Source organism: Pleurodeles waltl, chromosome 4_2, assembly GCF_031143425.1.
Source record: "Pleurodeles waltl isolate 20211129_DDA chromosome 4_2, aPleWal1.hap1.20221129, whole genome shotgun sequence".
Classification (NCBI taxonomy): domain Eukaryota; kingdom Metazoa; phylum Chordata; class Amphibia; order Caudata; family Salamandridae; genus Pleurodeles; species Pleurodeles waltl.
In genome coordinates this window covers 690,561,575-690,588,443 of record NC_090443.1, presented here as the reverse complement: position 1 = coordinate 690,588,443, position 26,869 = coordinate 690,561,575, and the positions used below count along the sequence as shown (strand labels likewise).

At 45.8% G+C, this 26,869-nt stretch overlaps 1 protein-coding gene across 1 annotated transcript in view; it reads left to right on the top strand.

Moving 5' to 3' along the window:
* The first annotated feature begins 19,175 nt into the window (after positions 1–19,175).
* LOC138293927 (vitellogenin-A2-like) overlaps positions 19,176–26,869 on the top strand; it is a 93,616-nt gene continuing 85,922 nt past the window's right edge. The window contains exons 1-2 of the mRNA XM_069233206.1: positions 19,176–19,191; positions 19,437–19,484. Of these exons, the coding sequence (XP_069089307.1) occupies positions 19,176–19,191; positions 19,437–19,484 (64 nt within the window). The remainder of the gene's footprint in view (positions 19,192–19,436; positions 19,485–26,869) is intronic.

Below are 26,869 nucleotides of genomic sequence, written 5' to 3'. Positions count from 1 at the left end.
GACACCAACTCACTGTGGGATCTTTTATTACCTAAGCAATAACCCACACTGGCCCCATTTACCCACCCAAATATCATTCATTAACTTCATCATTCAGGCTTTATATTGTGTTGTGTAAATGCTTAACTTTGTCCACTTCTGGCTCTGAGTCCAATACTCCTGACTCAAGGATTTCAAAAACATGTTGTGTCATTGTGGAAGTTTGGTCTCAGTCTTTCTGGGATGGCACCTTGAGAAAGCCTTCAATAATAAGACAGAGAGAGGTAGCAGCCCTTGTTTAATCTTTTCAGGTAAGAGAACTATGAAGTAAAGTTAACTAGTTCAGTTAGTAACTAGCTTCTACTGAAGATGTCATCTATGTTGTTCTAAACAATATAGGTAATAACAGTCCCTCCTAGTGGTCAATGTAGTTGTAGAGGGTAGTAAGACAAGGGTATTACAAACTGGTATTCACTTTTGAAGCAGATTAAAAAAACAGGCTACACTAAAAGTTACCAGTGCAAAATGAAGATTTGAGGTATAAAGTAAAATAAATGGTTTCCACCCACAACAGGCCCACTCCTTTCCCCGAAGAAATCACCCTATCCCCAACCAATGCCCAAAGAACAATTAAGGGCCCTACTTAGATCTTGACGGTAACACTCCTAAGCTGCATTGGCGGAGGGCCAAAAAGACCATCAGATCGGCATTCTCCTGCTTGTTGTATTTGGATGTTAGCAGTTGGAAAACACAACGCTGCAGCAGTAGTTTCCCATTGCTAGCCGATAGGACTCTACCGCTGTCAGGCTGGCGGTGTACTGGTGACCTGACTTAGATGTTCCCATTGTACCAGCAGTGTGACGGTGACAGTTTAGTGACAGAGAGTGTCCCATTGGACATATGTGTTGATATAGTTGTGCTGTATACCATGTATGCGACGATCTAGTCAACATATATCCCAACCCCAAGAAAAAAAAACATGCTTACTTATGTTGATGGTGGTGTCCCTTTTAAAGGTAAAGCATCACCCTTTTGTGTACATGTCCCATATACTGGTCACCTTTACGTTCAGCGATGGTGGGGTCGGTGTCCTTCATTCTCAAGTATTAGCAGCATTGGAAGGGGTTCGCCAGTTGTGTTCCTGTGGAAAAGGTAAAAGAAAACAGGGGAGAAAGAGGGTTTTCATCCCCTTTCTCCCCTAATCCACCAGCCTTGGATTGGAGAAAGTCCCGCTACGGTCAGCCTGGTGGGAAGGCAGATAGAAATATGCTCAGCAGGAACAGTCGTTGCAGTCCTGCCAACAGCCAATGTTTCCATTACTCCGTCGACACGGGATCACACACCTGGGGAGTTGGTGACACTGTGGCAGTCTTTCGATTTTCCCATAGACACAGAATGGATGGAACTGTTTAATACATCTGGCCCTTTATTTTCAGTTTGCAATGCATTGAAAACCTTGAAAATGCCGCCTCAACTAAAGCAGATGCACGTTGCACATACAACACTACTGTACTGCTGAATTGAACCGTGCTGCATTTAGGTCATGGCATGGGTGATTAAATGTAAAGGGCAGGGAGGCGATGAATGATGATGGGTGGTAGGATACATATCAGCCTTATTTAACAGATACTGTGAGTTAAGGGAGTGGGCAGAAAATGAAACCCCCCTATTTTGAACCAAATCTTTGACAACCAAGCAAACCAAGTGAAGTAGGTGAATATGTCCCTCTCCAGAAGAGCTTCTTTATTTCTTCATCTAAGCAATTATCCATTCATCCTTTCATTGTTCTATTTACCCTTTGATACCCACCATTTAAGCTTTACATTCCCTCTTGTACCATTCCAGACCATCTATCCATCCATCTATCCATCCATCCATCCATCCATCCATCTATCCATTCACCTATTCACCTATTCACCCTTTCAACCATCCTTTAACCAATCCATCCATTTACCCACACATTCTTACCCACCCACCTATGCTTCAACCCACCTGAGCATCATTTTAATCATCCAGCCATCATCCACCTGGGCATCCTTTCACCCATATACCCTTTCATCCATCCTTTCACCCACCCATGCAACTCCCATCACCCACCTATGCATCCTTTCACCCACCCACAAATCCTTTCACTCATTTACCATTTCACCTATAGTTTCTTTTGACTGTCCATCCTTCTTTCTGTGTTTCATCAATCCATCATTTGTAGCATTCATCATGATCTTTTGTCTGCTGAGCTGCAGATAAAAAAGCCCATTAAGAACTCAAACTATGCTGTAGCTGCTAAAGCGGGGGCTCACGATGTACTTACAGTGAGTACGTTAGTAATTGTGAATAAGTAAGCAATGTGACTTGTCAACACCCATCTCTGCTGCCGCTGGTTCTCGCTCTCCAACCGCTGCCACGCCTGGTGCACTGGTGATGCTGCTGATCCCAGCACTGGTGGTCAATGCAGATGGAAAAAACATTACACATTGTAGATGTCAGACATGCTGCCCCTTGTTATTTTTTTAGAACAAATTCAACAAAATACAGCCCCAAAAGGTCAATACAGTTCTATCTTCTTCTGTCATTCACTTTAGGATTTTTGTCGGTTAACTATGTTAGAAAATCGAGGTAGTCAACTCAAGACAATCACAACCATTTTGTAATGGAGGGGCAGAGCTCAGCCACTGAAGAGCAATGAGGCGGTGAAATAATTGGTCAGTGAAGGACATATGGTGAGGGACTGGGAAATTCAATGGTACCATCCTGGAATCGATACTGATGGTATGGTATACTACTGTACAAATGAATGATAATACATACAACACAACATTGGGCTGGTCCACCATAATCATGGCCACTCTTTCATTTTACCATTTGAGCATGAGCAAGAAAAAGAAAGTCTTCTCAACAAACATACGCATAAAAGATTACTTGGACATGCAATCTTCACCGTAGAGTACCCGTCCTAATTTCTGTTCTCTTACTCTTACAGTACCAGTCCACAGGATATATAAGAGGAAAGGGAAGACTTACTATAAAAGCAGAAGAAAGCTATATACTAGTGCAGACAGGAGGAAGAAATCAGCTAAAACATGAAATATAGAAAAAAAACTCAGGTAATGTAGGAATGACAAGAACAAAGATGAGTAGGAAAACAAGAATGCAGGCACAGTATAAAAAAGGAAAAAAAAATATTCCAAGTGGAGAGAGATAAAAGTTAGGGAAATAATAATAATATAACAGAAGGACTTGCTGGGGCCAGCAGATCCGCCAGCTGATGCTCTGGTGATGGCACTCCGTCTACCTGACCGCTTCAAAACTTACTCTGTTCTTGCCATTGGGTGCTGAGGTAAGAAATAAAGAAGATAAAAAATATATTAGTGGTACAGCTAATCTCCCCAAAAATATTTTGACAGGCAGAGGCAGTAACCTTGTACTTTTCTAAATCAGATTGCCTATAATTCTACTATCGAGTTGACCTATTCTTAATTTAAAAAACCTAAGCCCTATTCCAAATTTCCTACACCTAAACTACATTTTGAACTACTAAAGCATTGCAATGAATGATTTTTGTTTCTCAACCACCTTTGATGGGCCAACTCAGTATCCCTTCTGAATGCATAGGTGCATACTACACATCACTGGGAGATTGTGATTGGGGCTGTATGAGCTACATAAAGAAAGGAACAGAAAATGCTAGCTCACTGATATTACTTATTACAACTACCACTGTCTTAGTGACAGGACAGAGGACCATGCATGGCTTCTTAAATATTCAGCCCAAGCGAGTGCCGATGACTACAATCAGGTACAGCTAAGCACCTGCCTAGCTCGAACTGAATCACATAATACTTGTTGCAGCGTAAACTTAACTTACTTCTAAGTGTGAGCAACATACTATTAAAAAAATAGCATTGTAGAACACAACAAAGAAATAATTATTCAGATTTAGCAGGTCCTGCTCGCAGTCCAGTATATCTGGCCAGCAGTACATTAACTGCTGCTGGTTGCACTGGGCCTCAGTGTGCCGATGCACACACCAACAAAACCTCCCCCAGAGCATTGATGAAACTACAGGACGAAGTCACTCCCAGGCTTGTCGCCTGCTGCTAGTTTGGAAGGGAGGTGGTGCTGCACAGAAAAAACAAGTGCTGCCACTTCCGCCTCTGAAAAAATGGCACAGGGCTGCCCCCCCTTGGCAGCGCCGACGACCCCAACTCCAATGTGTGCAACTAACAGCTGCAATGGCCCACCACACCCTCTCGCCATTCTCTGATTTGGCACTGGGTTGTCAAAAAAAAGAGAAGAAATAGGAAAAGGAAGAGAGGAAAAACAAAACAAGAAAAGGGAAAACCAAAAAGCGTACCTAAAAGTCACCAAGAACATAAAAATGTACAAAAACGTAAATACATAAACCAAAAGACACACACTGATACAATAAAGGAAAATGAGGGGTGGATGAGTCAGATGGGGGAGGATTGAAAAGATTAATGGTGGGTTGAAAAAAGGGCCTAGTACAATGCACAGAACAGAAAACAGAAAGGCAGCACACATGCAAAACGCATGGTGCTGTTCGCTCATAGTTTTTAGCTCGAGAGTGCAAATGCGTTTAGCTGAATGTCCTGGAGATATTGGCCTGCTCTGAAGAATTCCATGTTGCGTAACTCCACGAGCTCAGCCCAGGCCTAACTGTTAACCTGTGTGTCATTTCAATGTTTTTTATGTGTGCTTTGATGGGGTATTTGCCAAATAAAGAATCCTGACTGACTGATTTGTGCTTAACCCTCTGGTATTTTGGCTCAAATGCAGTCAGGCTTAACTAAGGGGCAACGTGTAAAGTATTTATGCAGTGATCAAACAGTAATGAAATGAAAACCCAAAGCAAGCCCCACACAAATTAAGAAAAATAGAGAAAATGTTAATAAATAAAATGACACCAAAACAAATTAAAAACAAACAACTGGAGCTGCATTTTTTATAATACATTTTAGTGAAAAATTACACCTAAAAGATCAAAGTGCCAATCACGGACATTTGCTGCACAAGACTAGGGCAAAGTTTTGATACACAAAGTGGATTGGGCCCGGTCCCAGCTTATCTTCACACTGAGAAGAATTTTGAGGAAAAATATCAAAGAAGGTAACTATGGTAGAGTTTCAGTAATAGAGGTACACTTGTGTCTTTGATATAGTAGTTTATGAAGATAAATAAGAGTTTGACAGTCTCCTAATCCTTTTATCCTTGGTCTGTCTTGCTTCTTTATCTTTTCTTTCTCCTTTTATCTTCACTGTTTTCTCTCTTTTGTTCTTCTTTTCCAGGGGCTGACTCAGGAGGAGCATGCAAAGAAAGAAGAACACAGAAGATTGGTATGTATGTTCTCCTTTGTTTTACTTTCCTTCTTTCCTCTCACTGTTTCTAATTCTTTCTTCCTATCTCTTTGTTTTTTTCTTTTCTTGTACTATTGTTTCCGCTTTCCTCTCTGTTCTAATCTATCTTGTAGCTTTTTTTGACTTCCTGCTTCGCTTCTTTTCTCTATATCTTCTCTTTGTATTTCCCTTTTCTCTCTGTCTTAGTTTTACTTTCCTTTCTTTTCTTGGCAGCGTTTCTTTTGGTCCTGTTCTATTTCCTGAGTTAGATTTTTCTATTGTTCCCAAAAGGTCACAATTCAAAAATACAAAAAAAGTAAAAAACAAAAATGACATATATATATATATATATATATATATATATATATATATATATATATATATATATATATATAAACAAAAATGTCAGAAAGAGCATAACCTGCTTTCCTTTTCTCTTTTGATCCTTTAAACTCTATCTATACTTCTAACAAAATGAATAAAGAAAGAGAAAACCTACTAAGCTTTGTCTGGATAAGAATTAATTCACCTTGAGTTTATGTCAGCCCTTTTCTCTGTACCCGTTTAAAATACAGATGGTAATACAAACAAATAAAAATAAAAATAAAATTGAGACAAATGTCCCTTTTTGCGTCTCCCACTTTTCCCGTATAAGGTTAGGCCACCCTCTTCCTAGAGCGTGGCCGTCTTCAGCGTCTTGCTGCCTCCTGGTCGTCACATCCGAGGCTTGGCTGCTGTGTTGCCTTTCCCTCTTCCAGTGTCGCGGTCGTCTTTTTCAACGTCTTCTGGTAGTGGGCCGGTGGCGTCCCTCGTTCCTCTCCTCCAGGGGCTTTAAAAGGCTCCCACCATCCAGTATCTCGTCTTTCCTCGGTGCCGGGCAAAAAACGTTTGGGTTGGGAAAGGAGGCACCGGATGTACCCCAGGGGCCGTTGGTGTCCGCGGACGTACCCCAGGGGCATCCGAGTGTTGCATCTACGGAGGATGCCCTGCCACAGTCACGATTGGGCCACTGGTCAGAAGGATAACGAGAAAGGCAGTCAGCATTGGAGAGGAGTGAGCCAGGCGAGTGCCGAATCTAAATGGAAAAGGATTGAAGGGATAAAAACCAACAGAGCACCCGAGCATTAGAGTCTTTATGGCACATGGTCAGTAAATAATGAAAAGGTCCAACCCGCCAAATAATACCGCAAGGACTCGACAGCCCATTTGATCGCCAGACATTCTTTTTCAAGGGTAGGGTAATGGCTCTCCCGGGGTAAGAGCTTGCGGTTTAGGAAGACTTTAGGATAAAAGAGCCCATCCTCATCTGCCTGAGAAAGGACAGCTGGTTGGACCTGAAAAGGCTTCTAAAAATCAGGGCAATACAATACTGGCTTCATAGGAGATGTTTCAAGTGCTCAAAGCAGGCTTTCTCTATATCAGTGAAATGAGTAATTTTATTGGTGTGTTTTTTTCCAACAGGGCAGTGAGGGGGGCTGCTATTTCTGAAAAATGAGGAATGAATCGTCAGTAGTATCCTACCATCCCCAAGAAGGCTCTGACATCCTTTTTCCTCCTGGGAAGCGGAACTTGGGTGGTGGCCTGCACTTTCTCAATTTGAGGTTTCACTACTCCATGTCCAATCACATATCCCAAGTAATTAATGGTCTCATATCCAATTTTCCATGTATCTGGGTTCGCTGTAAGACCGGAATCTCTGTGGGCATGTAATATGTTGGTCAAGTGGGAGATGTGCTCCTCCCAAGAGGTACTATATATGATGATGTCATCTAAGTAAGCTGCTGCATAATTTTGAAAGAGTCAGAGTACCAGGTCTATTAATCGTTTGAAGGTGGCAGGTGCGCCATGTGGGCCAAAAGAAAGGACTTTAAATTGATAAAGACCCGAGGGGGAAGAAAATGCAGTTTTTTCTTTATCTTCCTCTTTTAGGGGTATTTGCCAATAACCTTTGGTGAGGTCTAGTGTGGTCATATATCTGGCTTTCCCCAAGCGTTCCAGTAGATCATCGATTCTAGGCATTTGGTAAGTATCAAAATGAGACAGCACGTTCAGTTGTCGAAAATCAATGCAAAATCTAATCGTTCCATCCGGCTTTGGAACTAGAATGAAGGGAGAACACCAAGGACTGGAGGACCGCTCAATGATACCTGCCTGTCACATCTCTTCTACTTCCTGTTCTACTAGCTTCCGTCTAGCTTCAGGTATTCAATACGGTCTTTGTCTGGCTACCCTTTCCCCTATTGTTCATATATGATGGTGTATTAGATGTGTTTTGCCAGGGGTTTTTGAAAAAACATTTAGATTATTATTTACTAACATAGACAGTTGTGAACTCTGAAGGGGAGAGAGAGAAGCACCGAACTGAGGCCAACCTTTTGTTGTTTTATGTTGTGCCTCTAAGGGGTATAGTGGTAGGTCGTCCATGTATCCAGTACTAACATATAGAATACAGCCCGAATCATCTGTTTCATGCCATGGTTTTAAGAGATTGATGTGGTATATTTGCTCTCTCCGGGTACCTGTGGGTATTTCTATCTTATAAGTAACAGGAGTGACTTGTTCTAAGACAGTAAATGGGCCCTGCCCATGGGCCAGAAGTTTATTCTCTGTAGTAGGTAACAATAATAACAACTTCTGTCCTACGTCTAGAGTTCTAGGTCTACTTTATCAAAATATATATATTTTTTCTTGTTCATCTTTTAGACCCGTGTGAGCAGCTTCCCACACATTGTGTTGGGTCTCTTTTAAGTCCTTTGCATAGGTTAGAACATCTTTGCCTTCTTCATCTACCGCTTCCCATTGCTCCACAACCAAAAAGGAGCTCAAAGGGACTGTGGCCTGTGGATGATTGGATGTGTGAACGGAGAGCATAGAGAACCAGGGGCAATGTTTTTCCCAGTTCTTTCCAGACTCATTAATGGTTTTCCAAAGGAGATTCTTAATTGTTTTATTATAGCGTTCGACTAGTCCATAAGTTTGTGGGTGGTAAACTGATGTTCTGATCTGCCGGATTCCCATTATTTGACAAATATTTGACAAACTTCTGACATTAAGCGGGATATGAAGGGGGTTCCCTGATCCGTAAGTATCTCTTTGGGAAACCCTACTCGAGGAAAGAATTCCACCGTAGCCTGGGCTATTGTTTTTGTGGTCATACTAGGAATGGGAATGGCCTCTGGATATCTGGTGGCATACTCTACCAAAACTAGTAAGTATTGGTGTCCTTTTACTGATGGAGTTAATGGGCCTAGTAAATCCATACCAACTTGAATGAATGGCACTTCTATTATGGGAAGAGGTTGGAGTGGAACCTTATATTCTTTGGAGGGATTAATGAATTGTCATCTGGGACAGGCCTGGCAATGCTTTCTAATATCACTGTATACCCAAGGCCAATAAAACCTTTTTGTTATAGACTCCTCTGTTTTTTCTTGACCGAGGTGTCCCTCACCTTTATCACCATGCGCTAAGTGTAGTACTTGATCTCGAAATATCTGTGGGACCACCAACTGAGCATTTCTGTTATTGGAGTGCGGACAGACTCTATACAATAAATCATTCTTAAGTTGAAAAGTAGGACCTACCGACTGATTCTCAGGAGTTAGAGCTGTCTGCCAGGCATTTCTCAGGGTTGGGTCTTCCCTTTGAGATTGTGGAAACTGACTGGCAATAGATAGGATGATCTTCGGGGAATCAGCAGGAGTGGATTTCATTGAGTATAATCTATTATTCTCCCTCTTTTTTGATTTAGTGAGTTTCTTCCATGGATGGGTCTCCTCTATGATAGCAGATACAAATGGTGCTTCCTCCACCAGTTTTCTGTAGGATTCTGTTGTTTTAACCTATCTAATAGATCTGGGAAGGCTTCATAGTCCGTCCCGATAGTCAGATCTTCACCCAAATTAGGTATTACCCCTACGGATATATACTCTTATTGACCTCTCCATTTAATTGCTTTAGTAGCAACTGGATATAGGCCCTCATTACAACCCTGGCGGTCGGTGTGAAAGCAGAGGTAATACCGCAAACAGGCCGGCAAAAAAAAAAAGGGATTTTGACCGTGGCGGAAACCGCCAACATAGACAGCCACTTTAACACTCTGACCGACACGGCAGTACAAACAAACAGCGTGGCGGACACCGCCAACAGACGGGCGGGAGACAAAGTACCACCCACTGCATTACAAGAGGCCTATCCGCCACCTTTTCCGGGGAAGAACCAATGCTATCAAAAGCACGGCGGAAACAGTACTCAGAAGGGAACCACTCACCTGTCGACACCCAACGAGGAACCAGGACGCCATTGAGCACAAAGGTGAGTACTGCACCTACAACACAGTGGATGGGGGAGGAAAGAGAGTTACACACACACACCCAACACGCAACACCCCCACCCTCACACACAAATATATGCAGCAACATTACATATACACCTCCCCACCCCCTGGAAGAACACAAGGACAAAAGGAAATTATTGTAATGATTGTAATCATTAAAAATCCATTCATTAAAAGTCAAAATTCAGTAAATACAAATATGTACACCAACTACACAAGTCCGAATAGCGTACTAATCATTGTCCGTGGACCACTGGGCCCAAAATGCATGGGCGAAGCCCACACATGACACCTGACTTGAAACGGAGAGAACACTGCAGGGGCATCAGATCGAAAATATACAGGCACCTCAGGGGAAGTGGGAAGGGGGCACCTCAGCCAGATGAACGCACAATGCCACTGCTGCATGAGGGGGCTCCATGCACATTGCTGTATCCTGGGGACTGCAAAGCCACAGTCTCTCAAGTCTCTCCAGTGGTTGGTTTGCCCACTGCTTTATCCTGGGGAGTGCAAAGCCACAGTCTCGCAAGTCTCTCCAGTGGGTGTTTGCCCACTGCTTTTTCCTGGGGAGTGCAAAGCCACAGTCTCTCAACTCACTCCAGTGGGTGGTTTGCCCACTGCTTTATCCTGGGAAGTGCAAAGCCACAGTCTCTCAAGTCTCTCCAGTGGGTGGTTTGGCCACTGCTTTATCCTGGGTAGGGCAAAGCCACAGTCTCTCAAGTGGATAACAGTCTCCACTGGTTCTGGAAGGGGCTTTGTGCCCAGATTGCTTCATCCTGCCAAGGACTGAGGTAGTGGATGTGATACTCCACTGGTTCTGGAGGGGGTATGGTGCCCAGAGTTCTTCATCCTACCAAGGACTGAGGTAGTGGATGTGATACTCCACTGGTTCTGGAGAGGGCATGGTGCCCAGAGTGCTTCATCCTGCCAAGGACTGAGGTAGTGGATGTGATACTCCACTGGTTCTGGAGGGGGCATGGTGCCCAGAGTGCTTCATCCTGCCAAAGACTGAGGTAGTGAATGTGATACTCCACTGGTTCTGGAGGGGGCATGGTGGCCAGAATGCTCCACGTGCAGTGTGGCCGGTACAATTCCCTCACCTGGGTGTGTGTTCCATGAGATTTGCAAGGTTCAGGTAGCATGATACGCCATGGAGTCAGCGACATATCCCCCACTGCTGCGGCTGCGCCTTCCACCTGTAGGTGAAAAACAGTGATGGACGTCATGCCTCATGGAAGCTGCCCAGGGTCCAGGAACTCTCCTCCAGCCTCAGACAACTGACCACTGGGGATGGTAGCCATGTCAGCGGTGGTGCCTGTGTACGAGGAGGCAACGGGGCTGGTGGCGGTCCTGGCGGAGGTGTCTGTGGCAGCGGTGCATGGGTCAGCACCTGATGAGGGACACAGCAGGACGTCTCCTGCAGCCTCGGACGGCTGCCCACTGGGGAAGAGGCTGGGGACTGTCGCTGAGGCTGTAGACGTGCCGGGGCGGTGCAGGTGGCGGTGCTTGCGGCAGTATCTGTCGCGGCAGTGCTTGCAGGGGGTGTCTGTAGCAGCAGTGCTGGCGGAGGTGCATGGGTCAGCACCTGCTGAAGGACACAGCAGGACTCTCCTGCAGTCTCGGATGGCTGCCCACTGGGAAAGAGGCTGGGCACTGTCGTTGAGGCTGTAGACATGCCGGGGGCGGTACAGGTGGCGGTGCAGGTGGCGGTTGTGGTGGCGGGGTAGCTAGCGGTTTTCACCGCCGTACAGGTGGGTTTGGTCGTGGACAGAAAGTGTGACACTGGTCCCTCAGTCGGTGCCACCATGCCCTCTCCTGACCCGCTCGATAGCTTTTGGCCCTTCCCCTGCTTTGATGGTGCCACAGTTGTCTTGCCACTATCCCCTTTGGTTTTTGCTGAGCCCTTGGTGGCTGGTAGTTTTGGCTTCTCACTCTAGGATATGGGCACCTTTTTCACCTTGGCAGGTGGCGGAATGTCCTTGCCCTCGCTACGTGGCACACTGGCAGCCCTGATGGGTGGCGCACTCCATGACCCCGCAGTTGCTGGCACCACTGTGCCTGGGGTTGTGATGGCTGAGGTGCTGGGCTGGGACCTGGAAAGCCTGGCCCTAGGGGAAGGATGGGGGGAGGTGTAGGGAAGAGGTCAATGTTAGCCAGGAAGAGTTTTGAGACACACTGGGACGGGAAGATTGAGGGGGTTTGAGAGTGGAGATAGAGGTAGTGGTTGTAGGAGGTGTACGTCTGCTGAATTTGGGTGAAGGTGCATGGGCCAGAGGCTGTTGTGAGGTGGATGGCCGTTGGGTGGGTGTGTCCCTGCATTTGTGTACTTTGGGAGGAGGGCTCACTGACACACTGGGAGAGGACACTGGGGATGTGTGAATGGTAGTGGGGGAGGTGAGTGCACATGACCGGTGTGTGGTGATGGGCGTGCTGGTGATGGAGGCAGTGGCTGAGGATGTACTGCATGCAGGTGTGAGTGGAGACGAGACAGGGAGGGAGGAGGCGGACGTGGAGGAGAGGGACACAGTGGAGGCAGTGAATGTTGCTGTGTCTGCATGGGGATGGTGCTTGTGTGAGTGCCTGTGGGATGTGTGGTGCTTATGTTTGCCTGAGCCACTCTTGTGTGTTGATGAGTGTGCATGCTGGTGTGATGGTGTGCTTGGGATAGGCTGAGGTACAGGGGATTGGGTCTGGGTGGAGGAAGTTGGAGGGGGGAGGCTGGACGTGGACAATGGCTGCCATCAGTGCTGGCTGAGGCCAGAGCCTGAAATGCTCTCTGTTGGGCTGCCTGCCCAGAATGAATGCCCTCCATGCATGCATTTGTTTGTTGCAAATGCCTCTCAACACCCTGGATGGCATTCACAATGGTAGATTGCCCAACAGTGAGGGATCTCAGGAGGTCAATAGCCTCCTCACTGAGGACAGCAGGGCTGACTGGGGCAGGGCCTGAGGTGCCTGGGGTGAAGGAGATGCCCACCCCCCTGGGTGAGCGGGCACGGGACACACGCTGAGGGGCTGCTGGGAGGGCAGTGCTGGTAGGGGGGGTGGTGGTTGTACCTGTTGATGCCGTGGGCACAGAGGTGCCCGCCACCGCAAGGGAGCTCCAATCAGAGGAGGAGTTGCTGTCACTGCTGTCTGCTCCTGTCCCCGCCGTGGAGCTCCCCTCGCCCTCAGTCCAACTGGTGGCTTCAGACTCCGTTGTTTCGCCCTCCAGGGCCAAGTGGGTTGCAGCTCCCTCCTGCTCCGGTGCCAATGCTCCTCCACGTGATGATGCAATTGCACACAAGAACAGGGAGAGCACAAAAAGGTGGGGGGGAGACAGAAGAAAGACATGTTCAGTGCATGCAACACCACTACCGTTGGCGGAGACAACACATGGGGGGCAGCCCTCTGCACTATGCCATGCACTGACAGTTCCTAGAAATTTCAGCTGACTATGGGGTATGAGGCCTAAACCCAATTGCTGCACACCTGGAAGTCACAGGAGCCTGACTAGGTGTATATGGCTCTTACCACTGGTGGGTTTGTGGTGCCACATGGCCTGCCTCACAAGGGACCTTGCCTACATAATTCGCCCTGGCCTAGGGGAACCCACTGCCCACCTCCTCCACCCAGACACTTCATAATGCGTGCAGAGTCAGCTGAATGAGAGTGTACTCACCCCTTTGTGGCTGCTGTGATGCCCTCAAGCGCCCATCCAACTCCGGATAGGCCACCGCCAGGATCCGGAACAACAGGGCGGTCAGGGCGCGACGGGCAACCCCCCCCATGTTGGGAGGCCATCCCCAGCTGGGCCTCCACTGTCTTCTTGCTCCAGCGGCGCAGGTCCTCCCATCTTTTACGGCAGTGGGTGCTCCATCTGTGGTAGACCCCCAGGGTCTGAACGTCCTTGGCGATGGCATGCCAAATACCCTTCTTCTGGTGGGCGCTGACCTAGAGGAATGGTACAGGGGGAATGGAAATTACTTACCCATCTTGGCCGTCATACTCATTGCCCCCCAGTTCCCACCCATGCCCTGACGCACATACACTCCCATCCGCACATGCAGGCTTCAGTCCCCCCCCATGTATCATCCATCTCCACTCAAAACAGCCATTGCCGATGCAGCATGATCATAGTGTACTCACCTGTTTGTCTGGAGGACTGTACAGTTGCGTGTACTGGGGAAGGACCCATTCCACTAGTTTCTCCAACTCCTCCAAAGTTAAGGCAGGGGCCCTTTCCCCAGACACATGAGCCACCGTCGCTTCCAGACACAGGTCACAGCAGCACTTGCAGTGTAGGTCCTCTCCTGTTGAAGGTCAGGTATCAAGTGGGTGAACAGACAGAAAATGGCAGTCACGTCCGCTGCGGTGCATACCGTCACCGCCGGCGTACATCGTTATTGGCTCATGGGACCCATAGGGCCCAATGTTAACCAATGCTGAATTACGCTGCAGTCCTCGACCGCCCACCGCGACGGTGTAGAATGCCAGCGCAGTTACCTCATACCTCCTTGTCCCACCTTACAGGTCAGGCAGCCGCCATTTTAGGAGGGCACATGGGATGGATGTTAACTGCGTCGCACCTATCTAAGCCGGGAATAAAGACAGATCCCCGCACATTGCGGATTGATAAAGTTTCTGCAAATAACACATTGTGATACCTCAGTATTGGATGATTCTCTGCTCGCTGTTCTCCTCCATAGGGCACGTCCACTGGGGCAGGTGATGAGATGGCGGCATCCTCCGGTGTAAAGATCCCTGGTGGACCTGTCGACAATGGAAGAGAGACACATCCTAGTCACATACAGACTTGATCAAGCAACAATCAAGGAACTGTGTGCCCAGTTGGAGCCAGACCTGATGTCAGCTATCTGCCATCCCACAGAAATCCCCCTCTAGTGCAGGTCCTGTCTGTACTCCATTTACTGGCCAGTGGGTGTTTTCAAACAACAGTGGCCATGGCATCAGGGATGTCCCAGCCAATGTTCTCTAACGTGTTGTCCAGAGTGTTGTCTGCCCTGCTGAAACACATGTGCAGCTACATCGTGTTCCCTCAGGTGGAGAATTTGCCCACAGTGAAAGGTGACTTCTATGCCCTGGGACATATCCCCAACATCATTGGTGCCATTGATGGTACACATGTGGCATTTGTACCCCCCGCAGGAATGAACAGGTGTACAGAAATCGGAAGAGCTACCATTCGATGAATGTGCAGATGGTGTGTTTGGCAGACCAGTACACCTCCCATGTCAAAGCCAAGTATCATGGCTCTGTGCATGACACTTACATTTTGAGGAATAGCAGCATCCCTTATGTGATGGGGCAACTCCAGAGGCACCGGGTGTGGCTAATAGGTGAGCCCAAGGTCCCAATACATTTGACATAGGTGTCTGGGTATGGAGCTGTCCCTAAGGGTTAGTGTGTGTCTAACAGTTGTCCCTCGACATTTGCAGGTGACTCTGGTTACCCAACCTGTCATGGCTACTGACCCCAGTGAGGAATCCCAGGACAAGGGCAGAGGAACGCTACAATGAGACACATGGGCGGACTAGGAGGGTGATCGAACGCACCTTAGGCCTCCTGAAGACCAGATTCCGGTGCCTCCATCTGACAGGTGGCTCCCTAAACTACTCACCGAAGAAGGTGGGCCAGATAATCGTGGCCTGCTGTATGCTGCACAACCTGGCATTGCAGCAGCAGGTGCCTTTTCTGCAGGAGGATGGGCCAGATGGTGGTCTTGTGGCAGCTGTGAAGCCTGTAAACAGTGAAGAAGAGGAGGCAGAAGAAGAGGATATCGACAACCGAAACAACATCATCATGCAATACTTCCAGTGAGACACAGGTAAGAATATGTCACTGCTTCCCACATCTCATACTATTGTTTGAGCTAACATAAGTCTGTCATTTTCATTTAGTGTATGGACCCTGACCTATCACTTTGACTTTCCATTTCAGAGATCTAGGACTCACTTTGTGCCCTCTGCTATGTTTACTGCTGGCCTACAGCTTTGTTACATTGGTATGTGAACAAGTAAATTGACATTGCTATATTCCATAGTTATTGCAATTACACATTTGTGAAAGCACAGACTGACTCCAGATTGTTTTGTGATTGAAGTGTGTTTATTCCTGTGCCAATAAGAGGAGGGGGTTGTAAAATGGGCTTGGGGGATGGTGGAGGAATGTCCATGGCAGAATCCAGTCTATTTGTTTCACAGGTGCATTGTCCAAAGGGGCATAGGAAGTGGAGCAATGGCAGTTTAAGGATGGACAGGGTGACATAGTGGGACAGAAGGGTGACATTCAGGGGGGTCTCATATCCTGGTGGGGGTCTTGGCAACGTTCTCTGTCTTGTTCCTGGATCTCAGGGACCGTTTGCAGGGTGGTTCTCCATCTGCAGGGGGTGGGGTGCTGGTGTCCTCTTGTTCCTGTGATGCTGCCTCCTGTCCACTAGCGCCGGCGGAGGTGGAGGGCTGTTCATCATCCAGGCTAGTGTCAGGGGCCCCTTGTTGTGCCACTGTGTCCCTCCTGGTGTTGAGAAGGTCTGCCAGCATCCCTGCAATGGTGACCAGGGTGGTGTTAATGGACTTCAAGTCCTCCCTGATCCCAAAGTAGTGTTCCTCCTGCAGCCGCTGGGTCTCCTGAAACGTGGCCAGTACCATTGCCATAGTCTCCTGGGAATGATGGTAAGCTCCCATGATGTTGGAGAGTGCATCGTGGAGAGTGGGTTTCCTGGGCCTGTCCTCCCCCTGTTGCACAGCAGTCCTCCCAGCTTCCCTGTTGTCCTGTGCCTCTGTCCCCTGAACCATGTGCCCACTGCCACTGCCCCTAGATCCCTGATCGTCCTGTGTTAGTGGGGTTGCCTGGGTTTCCTGTAGTGGGGGACACACTGCTGATTTACGTGTCCTGGGGACAGAGGAATGGGCCTGCTGGGTGGGTGCTGTGCTGGTGTTTCCTGATGGGGGAGGCTCTGTGGTGGCTTGTGACAGTGGCTGGGGAACCGACTGCCCCGAGGTTCCAGATGGGCCAGGCTGGTCATCTTGATCCAGGAGTGCAGAGCTGCTGTCATCACTGTTGGCCTCTTCTGTGGGGGGAATGGATATGTCTGGCACATCCTGTCCGGTGACGTTGGGTAAGGGTCCTGTTGGGGTATAAATGCATAATTATTGTATCTGTGTGTGCCATCGTGTGAAATGGGTGATGACCCTCTACTCCAGTGCTTGGTTTGGTCCTTGTGTGATTGGTGATTTTGGGGCATGAGTGAGTCTCTGTACTGGACCTGCTTGGGTGATGGGTGTCCATGCATTGGTGTTACATGCTTGGTTTTGGGATGTGTGGGTTGTGTTGGTGGGGTATCTGTGGGTTGGTTGGTGTGATGGGTGTGAGGGTAAGGGTGGGAGTATGTGATGGCATGCAGGTGGAGTGTGGAGGATAAGGTAGTAAATATTTGCCTTACCAGAGTCCAGTCCTCCTGCTACTCCTGCGAGGCCCTCAGGATGCAGTATTGCCAAGACTTGCTCCACCCATGTTGTTAGTTGTGGGGAAGGAGGTGGGGGTCCACCGCCAGTCCTCTGTACAGCAATCTGGTGTCTGGAGACCACGGAATGCACCTTCCCCCGTAGGTCGTTCCACCTCTTCTGATGTCATCCTGTGTTCTTGGATGCTGTCCCACTGCGTTCACCCTGTCGACAATTCTGCACCATAGCTCCATTTTCCTTGCAATGGATGTCTGCTGCACCTGTGATCCGAATAGCTGTGGCTCTACCCGGATGATTTCCTCCACCATGACCCTGAGCACCTTCTCATAGAACCTGGGGTGTCATTGAGGTGCCATGATGTGGTGTGGGTGATGTGTGAGCTGGTGTTTGAGGAGATGTGTTGGTGTGTGTTGTTTGAGGTGCGTGGATGTTGTGTAAGTGATGGTGTTGTGTGTCTGTGGATGCTGGGGTTGTTTTAGGTAGTGTCTCTCTCTGGCCTTCTTTCAAATTTCTGGTACTAAGGGTTTGTGGGTGATGTGGGTTTGTGTTTTATATTGGATTGGGTGTGTGGGTGTGGTGTGTGTATGTGTATCAGGTGTGTGTATTTTGAATTGTCCAATGTGGTTGTGTTTTGTACATATGTGTGTATTGTGAGCACGGCGGTGTGTACCGCCAATGGATTACTGCGGTCGAAAGACCGCTGCGTTGATTAATGGGCCGTGGGCGTATTCTTGTTGGCATGACGGTATCGGTTTTGTTTACGCCAGTTTATCACTGACCTTTGGTGTGGCGGACTTGTGTGGGTGTCTGTATTGTGGCGGATTCCGGGCTGTGGGTCGTAATACCTGTAGCGGAATTCCACGGCTGCAGCTGTAAGTTGGCGGTCTTCTGCAAGGCGGTAAGCGGGATTTACTGCCAGGGTTGTAATGAGGGCCATAGTTTCTGGTCTCCATGGACGCAAGTAATTAATACTTGTACATCCCTTTTCCACTGTCCGGGGTGTACGTGTGCTTCATTTACTACGCTTTGATTACATCCAGAGTCTACGAGTATGAGCCTGTTTTCATTATTGACTAACATGGGGGTGGTATATTTTGTTTTGCCTGACCATGCCCATAAAATCTGTCCTCTTTCTAGTCCTATTTCCATGGGTTCTTCTGGTTCTCTCTTAAGGGGACAGTGCCGAGCTATGTGGCCCCATTCAGCACAATGGAAGCATTGGGGCTCCATTTTAAGGTCTCTGGGTGGAGCCCGTAGACCACTGGGTTTTTCCAAGCTAGGTCCTGCGGTCAGTTTTACAAGAAGCGGTTTAGGGATAGAACTCCGACTAGAAAGAGAGATAGTCTTGGGGTTAGAGCTCCAAAACTCTGGAGCTCAATGGAAGGCGCATGCTAAATCAATAGCAATAGTATTATTGAGATTTGGATGTTGCCTGATCCAGTTTCTTGTGGAGGGAGGAAGAGCATCCAAATATTGTTCTAAAACTACGGTATCAAACATAGTGCCCTTGTATGTTTCTGTGGGATTTAACCATTTTCCCGTGGCGTATTGTACTCTATAATACAGAGCGCGAGGAGTCTCCTGGTGGCCCACTTGGTTTGTCGGAACTTAATAGGTATCTTGATCTAACCCAATTCTCTCCAGGATGGCTTTGTTGATCTCAGCATAGGGCATCACACTACCAGGATTGACAGCCTGGTAGGCTGCTTGTAAAGTTCCCGTAAGGAGAGGTGCAATGTATTGTCCCCACTTCTCTGCTGGCCAGTTAGCAGAGCTAGCAACCAGTTCGAAATTGGTAAAGAAGGAGTCCGGGTCTTCATTTTCTTGGTACTTTTGCAGTACACTACTAGGGACATTAGTATGTACTTTGCTGCTGGCTATGGTATCAGTCAATTTCCCCAGAGCCGTCTTGTGAACCAGTTGGTTATTGGCGATGATCGTCGCCTGACTCTTCAAGGCCGTCCGTAGGGCCTCCCTCTCTACCTTTGCTTCTCGGAGTTGTTCTTCCCATACGAGCTCTGCCCTTCTGTTAACTGGACAATCATGTCGGCCAATGATGGTTTGTCCTCCATTATCTAACTCTGCTTTGGGTAAGGATACCAGGACAGAAATCCCACTACTGACACCACTGTAGTGGAGTGTCAGTAATAGAGGTTCTCGTGTGTCTTTGATATAGTAGTTTATTAAGGTAAATGAGAGTTTGACAGTCTCCTAAACCTTTTATCCTTGGTCTGTCTTGGTTCTTTGTCTTTTCTTTCACCTTTTATCTTCACGGTTTTCTCTCTTTTTGTTCTTCTTTTCCAGGGGCAGACTCAGGAGGAGCATGCAAAGAAAGAAAAACACTGAAGGTTGGTATGTATGTTTTCGTTTGTTTTACTTTCCTTCTTTCCTCTCACTGTTTCTAATTCTTCCTTTCTATCTCTTTGTTTATTCTTTTCTTTTCTCGTGCTATTGTTTCCACTTTCCTCTCTGTTCTGATCTATATTGTAGCTTTTCTTGATTTCCTGCTTCGCTTCTTTTCTCTTCATCTTCTCTTTGTATTTCGCTTTTCATCTGTCTTAGTTTTACTTTACTTTCTTTTCTTGAGCAGTGTTTCTTTCGGTCCTGTTCTATTTCCTAAGTTTGTTTTTTATTGTTCCCAAAAGGTCACAATTCAAAAGAAAAAAAAAATTACATATATATATATATATATATATATATATATATATATATATATATATATATATATATACATATATATATATATATATATATATATATATATAAATAAATATATATCTATATATATATATATATATATATATATAAATAAATATATATCTATAAACAAAAATGTCAGAAAGAGCATAACCTGCTTTCCTTTTCTCTTTTGATCCTTTCATCTCGATCTATACACCATCTAACAAAATGAATAAAGAAAGAGAAAACCTGCACCATCCAGCATCTCGGCGTTCCTCAGCACCGGGCAAAAAACTTCTGGGTTGGGAAAGGAGGCACCGGAAGTACCCCGGGCCGCTGGTGTCTGGAGACATACCCCAGGGCATCCGTGTGTTGCGTCTACAGATGACGCCCTGCCACAGTAACAGCTGTTTCAGCTGTGCGGTGTATGAAGAGGAAGCATCGTCGTTGTGGAGCCACTGGACACAGTGAAGACTTCTATGTTTGGACTGGAGTGGACACCATGTGCAGAGCAGAACTCATTTCAGCCTGGGTGTGGTGAACGGTTTATTGCTGTTAGTGCTTGTTGTGTCCCTGTAGTTCACACAGGAGGCCAGCCAAATAGTCTTTGGAGTCACAGTAGTAGATATAGGATCAACTAGCAAAGCAGGAATCAATCAGCAGAGTAGACCTTTGAGGGTACAAGGCAGGTTTCAAGCAGCAGGGCAGTCCTATGATAACAGTAGGGCAGTCCTCTGGAGTACACAGTAGTCCTTCTACTGGTCATTCCTTATAGGTGGGACCAGGCACTGATTTTGTACATGCCTTAGCTGACCTTATCTCACCCTTAATTAGTAACCATACCCTGTTTTTGTGTGATGGGTGACATTTACATTTTGGCAGAAACTTCGGACATCTCATTTCAGGAGATTCGCTAAACTCAATAGCAATGTTAGGAATTTATCAGTTAGTAACAACACCCACACAAATTCACAGCCAGATGCTGAACATAATTTTCTCTTTTCTTGAATTGATTAAACTGGATGAGATGCGTCCGAAAGTATGGTCTGATCATTCATTGGTCTTTTTTTAAGATAGGAGACAGTATCCAACCAGGTCGTCTATGGTATGGGACCAACTCAGTCCTGGTCAAAATTGGTGCCAGAAAGGCTTGAAAAATGTCCTCAACCCTCCTTCCCCACTGTATCGGCAACCCTAGCACAGTGGTTGAGGCATATGATTACAAGACATGGATTACAAAATCTCTTGATAACACCCCGCCTCACAAAAATATGCCACTCTGCCAGCCTCCCTCTGCTCCATGGTTCACTAATGAACTGAGAGCTGCTAGAAGTCATTGTAAGAAATTGAAAAAAGAGCATGGCACATGAGTTTTGCAACAGACTTAAAATCAGACTGGTGTTAAGAAAATATTTGAAAACAGATTAAGAATACAAAAGCTGAATATCTCATTATTGAGATTCTGACAGCCCCAAATCCTATCCGAGCATTTTTTTTTCAATAGCACAGAATCTATGAAACACTGTCTGAGAAGTATATTAACTTACAACCTCGCAATCTCGATGTGATGACCAACCCACTTATCATATAAGATTGACAATATTGTTGCAAACTTGTAATATTGTTGCAACAAGACTAAGTCACAGGTTATTTACTCGGTAGAGGAAAGTCTGTGGGCTAATTCAACTACAAACCTTTAGGTGGGTGTGCTTGATGATTTTGGTCCAGTATCATGAGTTTCTCACCATAGATGGTTCAGTTGTGTCTGGCTGACCGTTGGATCCTGTACCTCCTAGAACCTCAAAGCAGCTTGCTGATTATGTGTCAGGTCCACTGGTAACTATATGCACTCAGTCGCTGCAAATGGTGACAGTACCTCCAGACTGAAAAAAGGCACTTGTGCACTCACTTATGAAGAAGCCCTCTATCGGCCCCTAAGGTATTAGTGACTTCAGACCCATATCTCTTCTACCTTTTCCTATTAAAATTCTGGAGGCGTTTTTTAATACAAAACACATGTTTTAGAGGGGCATAACCTACTAGATGAAACCTAGGTTCAGCTTCTACTTCCAGAAGATCTGTTGCTCACTGCAGCTCCTGTTGTCGACTTTCCTGCAATGATTCGGTTTGGGACTGAAACAGTTCCATTTCCATTCATTGCTATCTATTAATGCAGTCAGTGCAGTGCTGAGAGGCATGGCCTTGAATTTTGTGGTGGTAGTGGTGGTGTTGTTGATGCAGAAGTGATCTTGTTAGCCTCTTTCTGACGAGAGGAGGTTGAAACAAGAATGTCATGTTTCCTGAAAAAGGATGAGGACTTGATTGCTAGTGGTGGCACCAGGCTTCTTTTCCTCTACACTGTCCACTTTCTTGGCAGAAACTTCCTTCTTTGGAGCCATCTTCTTAGCACTAGCACTTATCACTCAGCAATAGGAGAAGAAGCACGTAGTAGTGGAAGACTCAGCCGTCACTATCAGCTGATTCCTTTGCTGACTTCTTTCTGTATTAGCACCATGTGTGATGTACTCTGCTGCACCTGCAAGCAAAGCAACAATACAATAAAGTCAGTTAATCTTGAGCAGTCAGTAGAATCTAGCCAATGTAACACAAGTGAAGTCATCATCATCGTCATCATCCCAAATGATTAACAGTAATGTACCCTAAATATGCACACAATACTTCTTCACACGGCATCATTACACAGAAAGGGTTAGTTTGTGTCCCTATAGAGCTATGGGACCTCTGCAGGTGGACAGGTGACTGGATAAAATATAATAAACACACCAAATAACTGCATGTGCTCCATTGGGGCACAGGTGGATTCTATGTGAGGCAGACAAGAATTGAAATAAAGCACAGTAAATAGCTGCTGGTGCCCCAACCAAATGGCCACTAAACACACACACATAGAATTGGTGGTCGCCGCATTCCAGCATAATAAAGACCAAATGGCCACTATGACCACATATACACACACACTGGCTACACAAAATAGCCACACCACCTGGCCAGCAGAGAAGAGGCATGGAGAAAAAAGAAGACTTGGAAGCGTATGGCAAACACACACACTGCCTATACAAAATAGTAACTGCTACTTGGTCGGTAAAGGAATTGGCATGAAGAACAAAGACATCCTGTCCTGCCTGGACTATCTTACCTCTCATGAAGAAACAACTTGTAGCATTGCAGGGAAAACATTTCAAAGATATTAGTTACCCAAGGTGCTAGGCTCAAAGATGCAACTGCTCTTTACCCACCAACATGAAATCAGCAATGCCAAAAATGAAAATTAGATACTTTTTAAAAATTCCCTAACCACAATATCAACCATACCAGACATACACAAATTCATACAATATGGTGGGCAAGAAAAAGCTAGTTCAGAACGAAGGAAGATGTCTGGGTACATGGGCCTGGGCTGCAGGAGCTACCCCAACCTTAGCCTGCAACAGGCACACGCAGACAAAAAAAATACTTTTTGCATTCAATCCAAAGCCTTGAAGAGCCCCCTAAATGATTTTATAAACCACATAGTACAGCAGGAGTGAGAATGTAGGAAATACACCATTAGTATTCCCTATACCTAGCACTGGACAGGCTAGGCCCAAAGCAATACAACTATATTATAGCAATATGGGAAACAAATCAGTCCAAACTTAGAAAAAACCTAGAAAAACTGACACAAGAAAATGAAGAAAAAGTATAATTAACCCTAGTTTATCCTCCACCATCAAAAAAGTGCAAAAGTTTTCCCATAAAACATTTCATCCTGCATGGACCCATCCTACTCATACCCAAATGCTAGGACACCTAACAACATATACAAAATAAACAATATAAAAAGGTGCCTGCCCCCTTCAAACAATGTATTCCAAAGTGCTGCACTAAACTTACTTGATTTCTCCCAAAAAGTTAAGGGGCTTATTTAAAAGCATTGTGTGCCACTGTTGCATCTTTTTTTTGATGCAGTGGTGGCACATAACAGTCTCCTGAAGTGTGCCACATTTACAAACTAGCGCAAAGCGACCATTGCACCAGTTTGTAAAGCATTGCACCACATTATACTTGCGCCAGGTATAATGTATGCCAGGTATGCGTTCCCCTATTAAAAGCCATGCAGAACTGGCACAGTGAAATCTACAAGATTTCACTGCACCATTCCGCATCTTCACAGTGTCAGTTTTTTTACGCCTTCTCAGAGCAGGAGTTAAAGTGATGTTGGACTTTATTAACATTCGAACCCCCTCATACTGCTGGAGTAGCATAATTTTTTTTTACGTTAGTCCAGCAATGCATCAGTTTAGCGCCACAGATGTATCAGAATTTTTCACGCATCTGTGAAATCATGCACCATGGAGTGCCATATCATTAATACAGCACTGCCATGACATTTTCTAGCTGTTCTAGGGCTTGTGAAGAAAACTGGTGCATCGATTCTGAAGCGCCACTTTCTTGTAAATGAGGCCCAAAGACTTTAATAGTGTGGATACAGCAAAGATTGCAGTCAAAAGAGGTGATGCTTTCAGTCCAAAATCTGATTCCAAAGTGACTAAGAGAAGGACAAAGCCAAGGGAGGAGTGTACAGTACAAGAAAGGAAGTTGCTACTCCACGTACCATAGCATTCCAGTCTCTATAGCACTTCCTTCTTGTTTTAAAAAAAAAAATGAAAAGTGCATTTGCATTGAAAAATACCAAAACTATCTGTTGGGGTAAAACATCAACTTGAAAACGCTTTTCGAGTTGATTTTCTGGCTCCTCAAGTAAAATATCTACTCAAAATGCAGACCAGAGCTGCCCATATTAAAGTATTGCCACTCACGTTGGAAACGACCACTGAGTGTTACAATTGAGTTAATCAAAAAACGAACATGAGTGTTTGTGCTCTCACATTATTTCAGTGCTTCTCACAGTTTGATTCTACCCAAACAGGAGACTCGGTTACATAACATGGCATCATGGTTTTAAAATTAGTAATACCGTGTATCAAGAGTAACACAGAATTACCAAATTACTCCAATTAGTCAGACTTAGGCCTTGGAAGAATACAACATACCAAAGGAGAGCAATTCACAGTTATGTGAAAGAGTCACAAAGGCACATTTGATTTAGGCAGAAAAATGCCAACTCTAAATGTGGCATTATCAGATTAGTAAAATCCACCTTTACCATTAATTAGGATTTTCAATTATAATAACAATGAGTAAAAAAACGCATTTCTCTTTCTGTTATCAAACTGACACTATCATATTAAGCCTAATGAGGTAACCCAGTGTTAGTCCATGGGAGGGATAGCTTTTCTTCAGTGAAAACTGACTTATGAGTTCCTCACTGTGGGGACATGTAAAACCTAAACACAAAGATTTCTAAATACCATACACCCTGCCCTGTGAGCCTTTTGGACCTGCCTTAAGGGTGACGTATAACTATTAAAAAACAATATTTGGGCCTAGCAAGATGTTTATTTTACCAGGTCAAAATGACAGTTTAAAACTGCTGAGGCATGGTTTACAGGACTACGTTAGTATGTGGCACAAGGACTGCTGCTGCCCACAAGTAGCATTTATTTTACACGCCCTGGGTACATTAAGTACCATTTACTAGGGGCACATAATCAAATTAAGGCCCAGATTTATTAGCTTTGTGGTGCAGGGCGGTGCAGCAAGTCATCTTCCTGTGCTCTCCTGCATCACAGGAAAAGGGCAGGAGTGTGTCATATTTATCCAATACGGTGCATCCCTGTCCTTACTCCCTTTGCTGGGGCCTTTGTGGCTGCCTAGCATCAATGCAGGAACCCAAGGGTGCCAGTGTTGCATGAAGGATTGTTTTGTGCAGGAAGGGGCACTATCCTACACAAAAACAATTTTGAGAGGCTTTTTCCATTTTCTTTGTGTGCTGCAAAATGCCTCTGATCCCCAGCTTGTTGAGGTGTGCTGGAGTCTGATTTTACTGTTTTTGTTACTCTGGGGACTTTACAACTGCTAACCAGGGCTAAAGTGCAAGTGTTCCTTTACAAAATGTGTATGTAATTGGCTTATTCATGATTGGCATATTTGATTTATTAGTAAGTTGCTAGTACAGTGCACTAGAGGTGCTCAGGGCCTATAAATCAAATGCTACTAGTGGGCCTGCAGAACTGGTTGTGCCAACCACATACGAAGCTCTGTAATCATATCTCAGACCTGCCACTGCAGTGTCTGTGTGTGCAGTTTTAACTGTAAATTCGATTTGGCAAGTGTACCCACTTGTCAGGCCTAAACCTTCCCTTTTCTTACATGTCAGACACCCCTACGGTAGGCCCTAGGTAGCCCCAAGGGCAGGGTGCAGTTTATGGTTAAGGTAGAACATATAGTAATGTGGTTTATATGTCCTGACAGTGAAATATTGCTAAATTAGTTTTTCACTGTTGCAAGGCCTGTCCCTCTCATAGGTTAACATGGGGGCTACCTTTAAATCGGATTAAAGTGTAGATTCTCTTTGGGAGCGGATGGACATGTGGAGTTTGGGGACTCTGAGCTCACAATTTAAAAATACATATTTTACTAAAGTTGATTTTAAGATTGTGTGTTTGAAAATGCCACTTTTAGAAAGTGGGGATTTTCTTGCTTATACCATTTCTGTGACTCTGCCTGTTTCTGGATTCCCTGTCTGGGTCAGTTTGACAGTTGGTCTGGTTGCACCTCACACTAGACATTGGCCCAAAAGAGAGCTGGGGTGTAGCTTGCATATCCTGATGAGCCATCTGTGCTAGAAGGGAGGGGAGGATTGGTCACTTACACCTGAAAGGGCTGTGCCTGCCCTCACACAATGCAGTCTCCAACCCCATGGTGAGTGTATGGGGACTGGGCAAGGCAGGATTTCACATTCAAAAGAGACTTTACTTTGAAGTAGGCCTACTTCAAAGGAGAAATTGGGTATAAGAAGGGCACCCAAAACCACAGACTGAAGAAACACTTCTGGAACCAAGAGGAACCTCTGCCTAGAGAAGAGCTAAATAGCTGAGAAAAAAGAGCTGCCCTGCCTGTGACTGTGCTTTGTGGAGCTATCCTGAAGTTGCTGC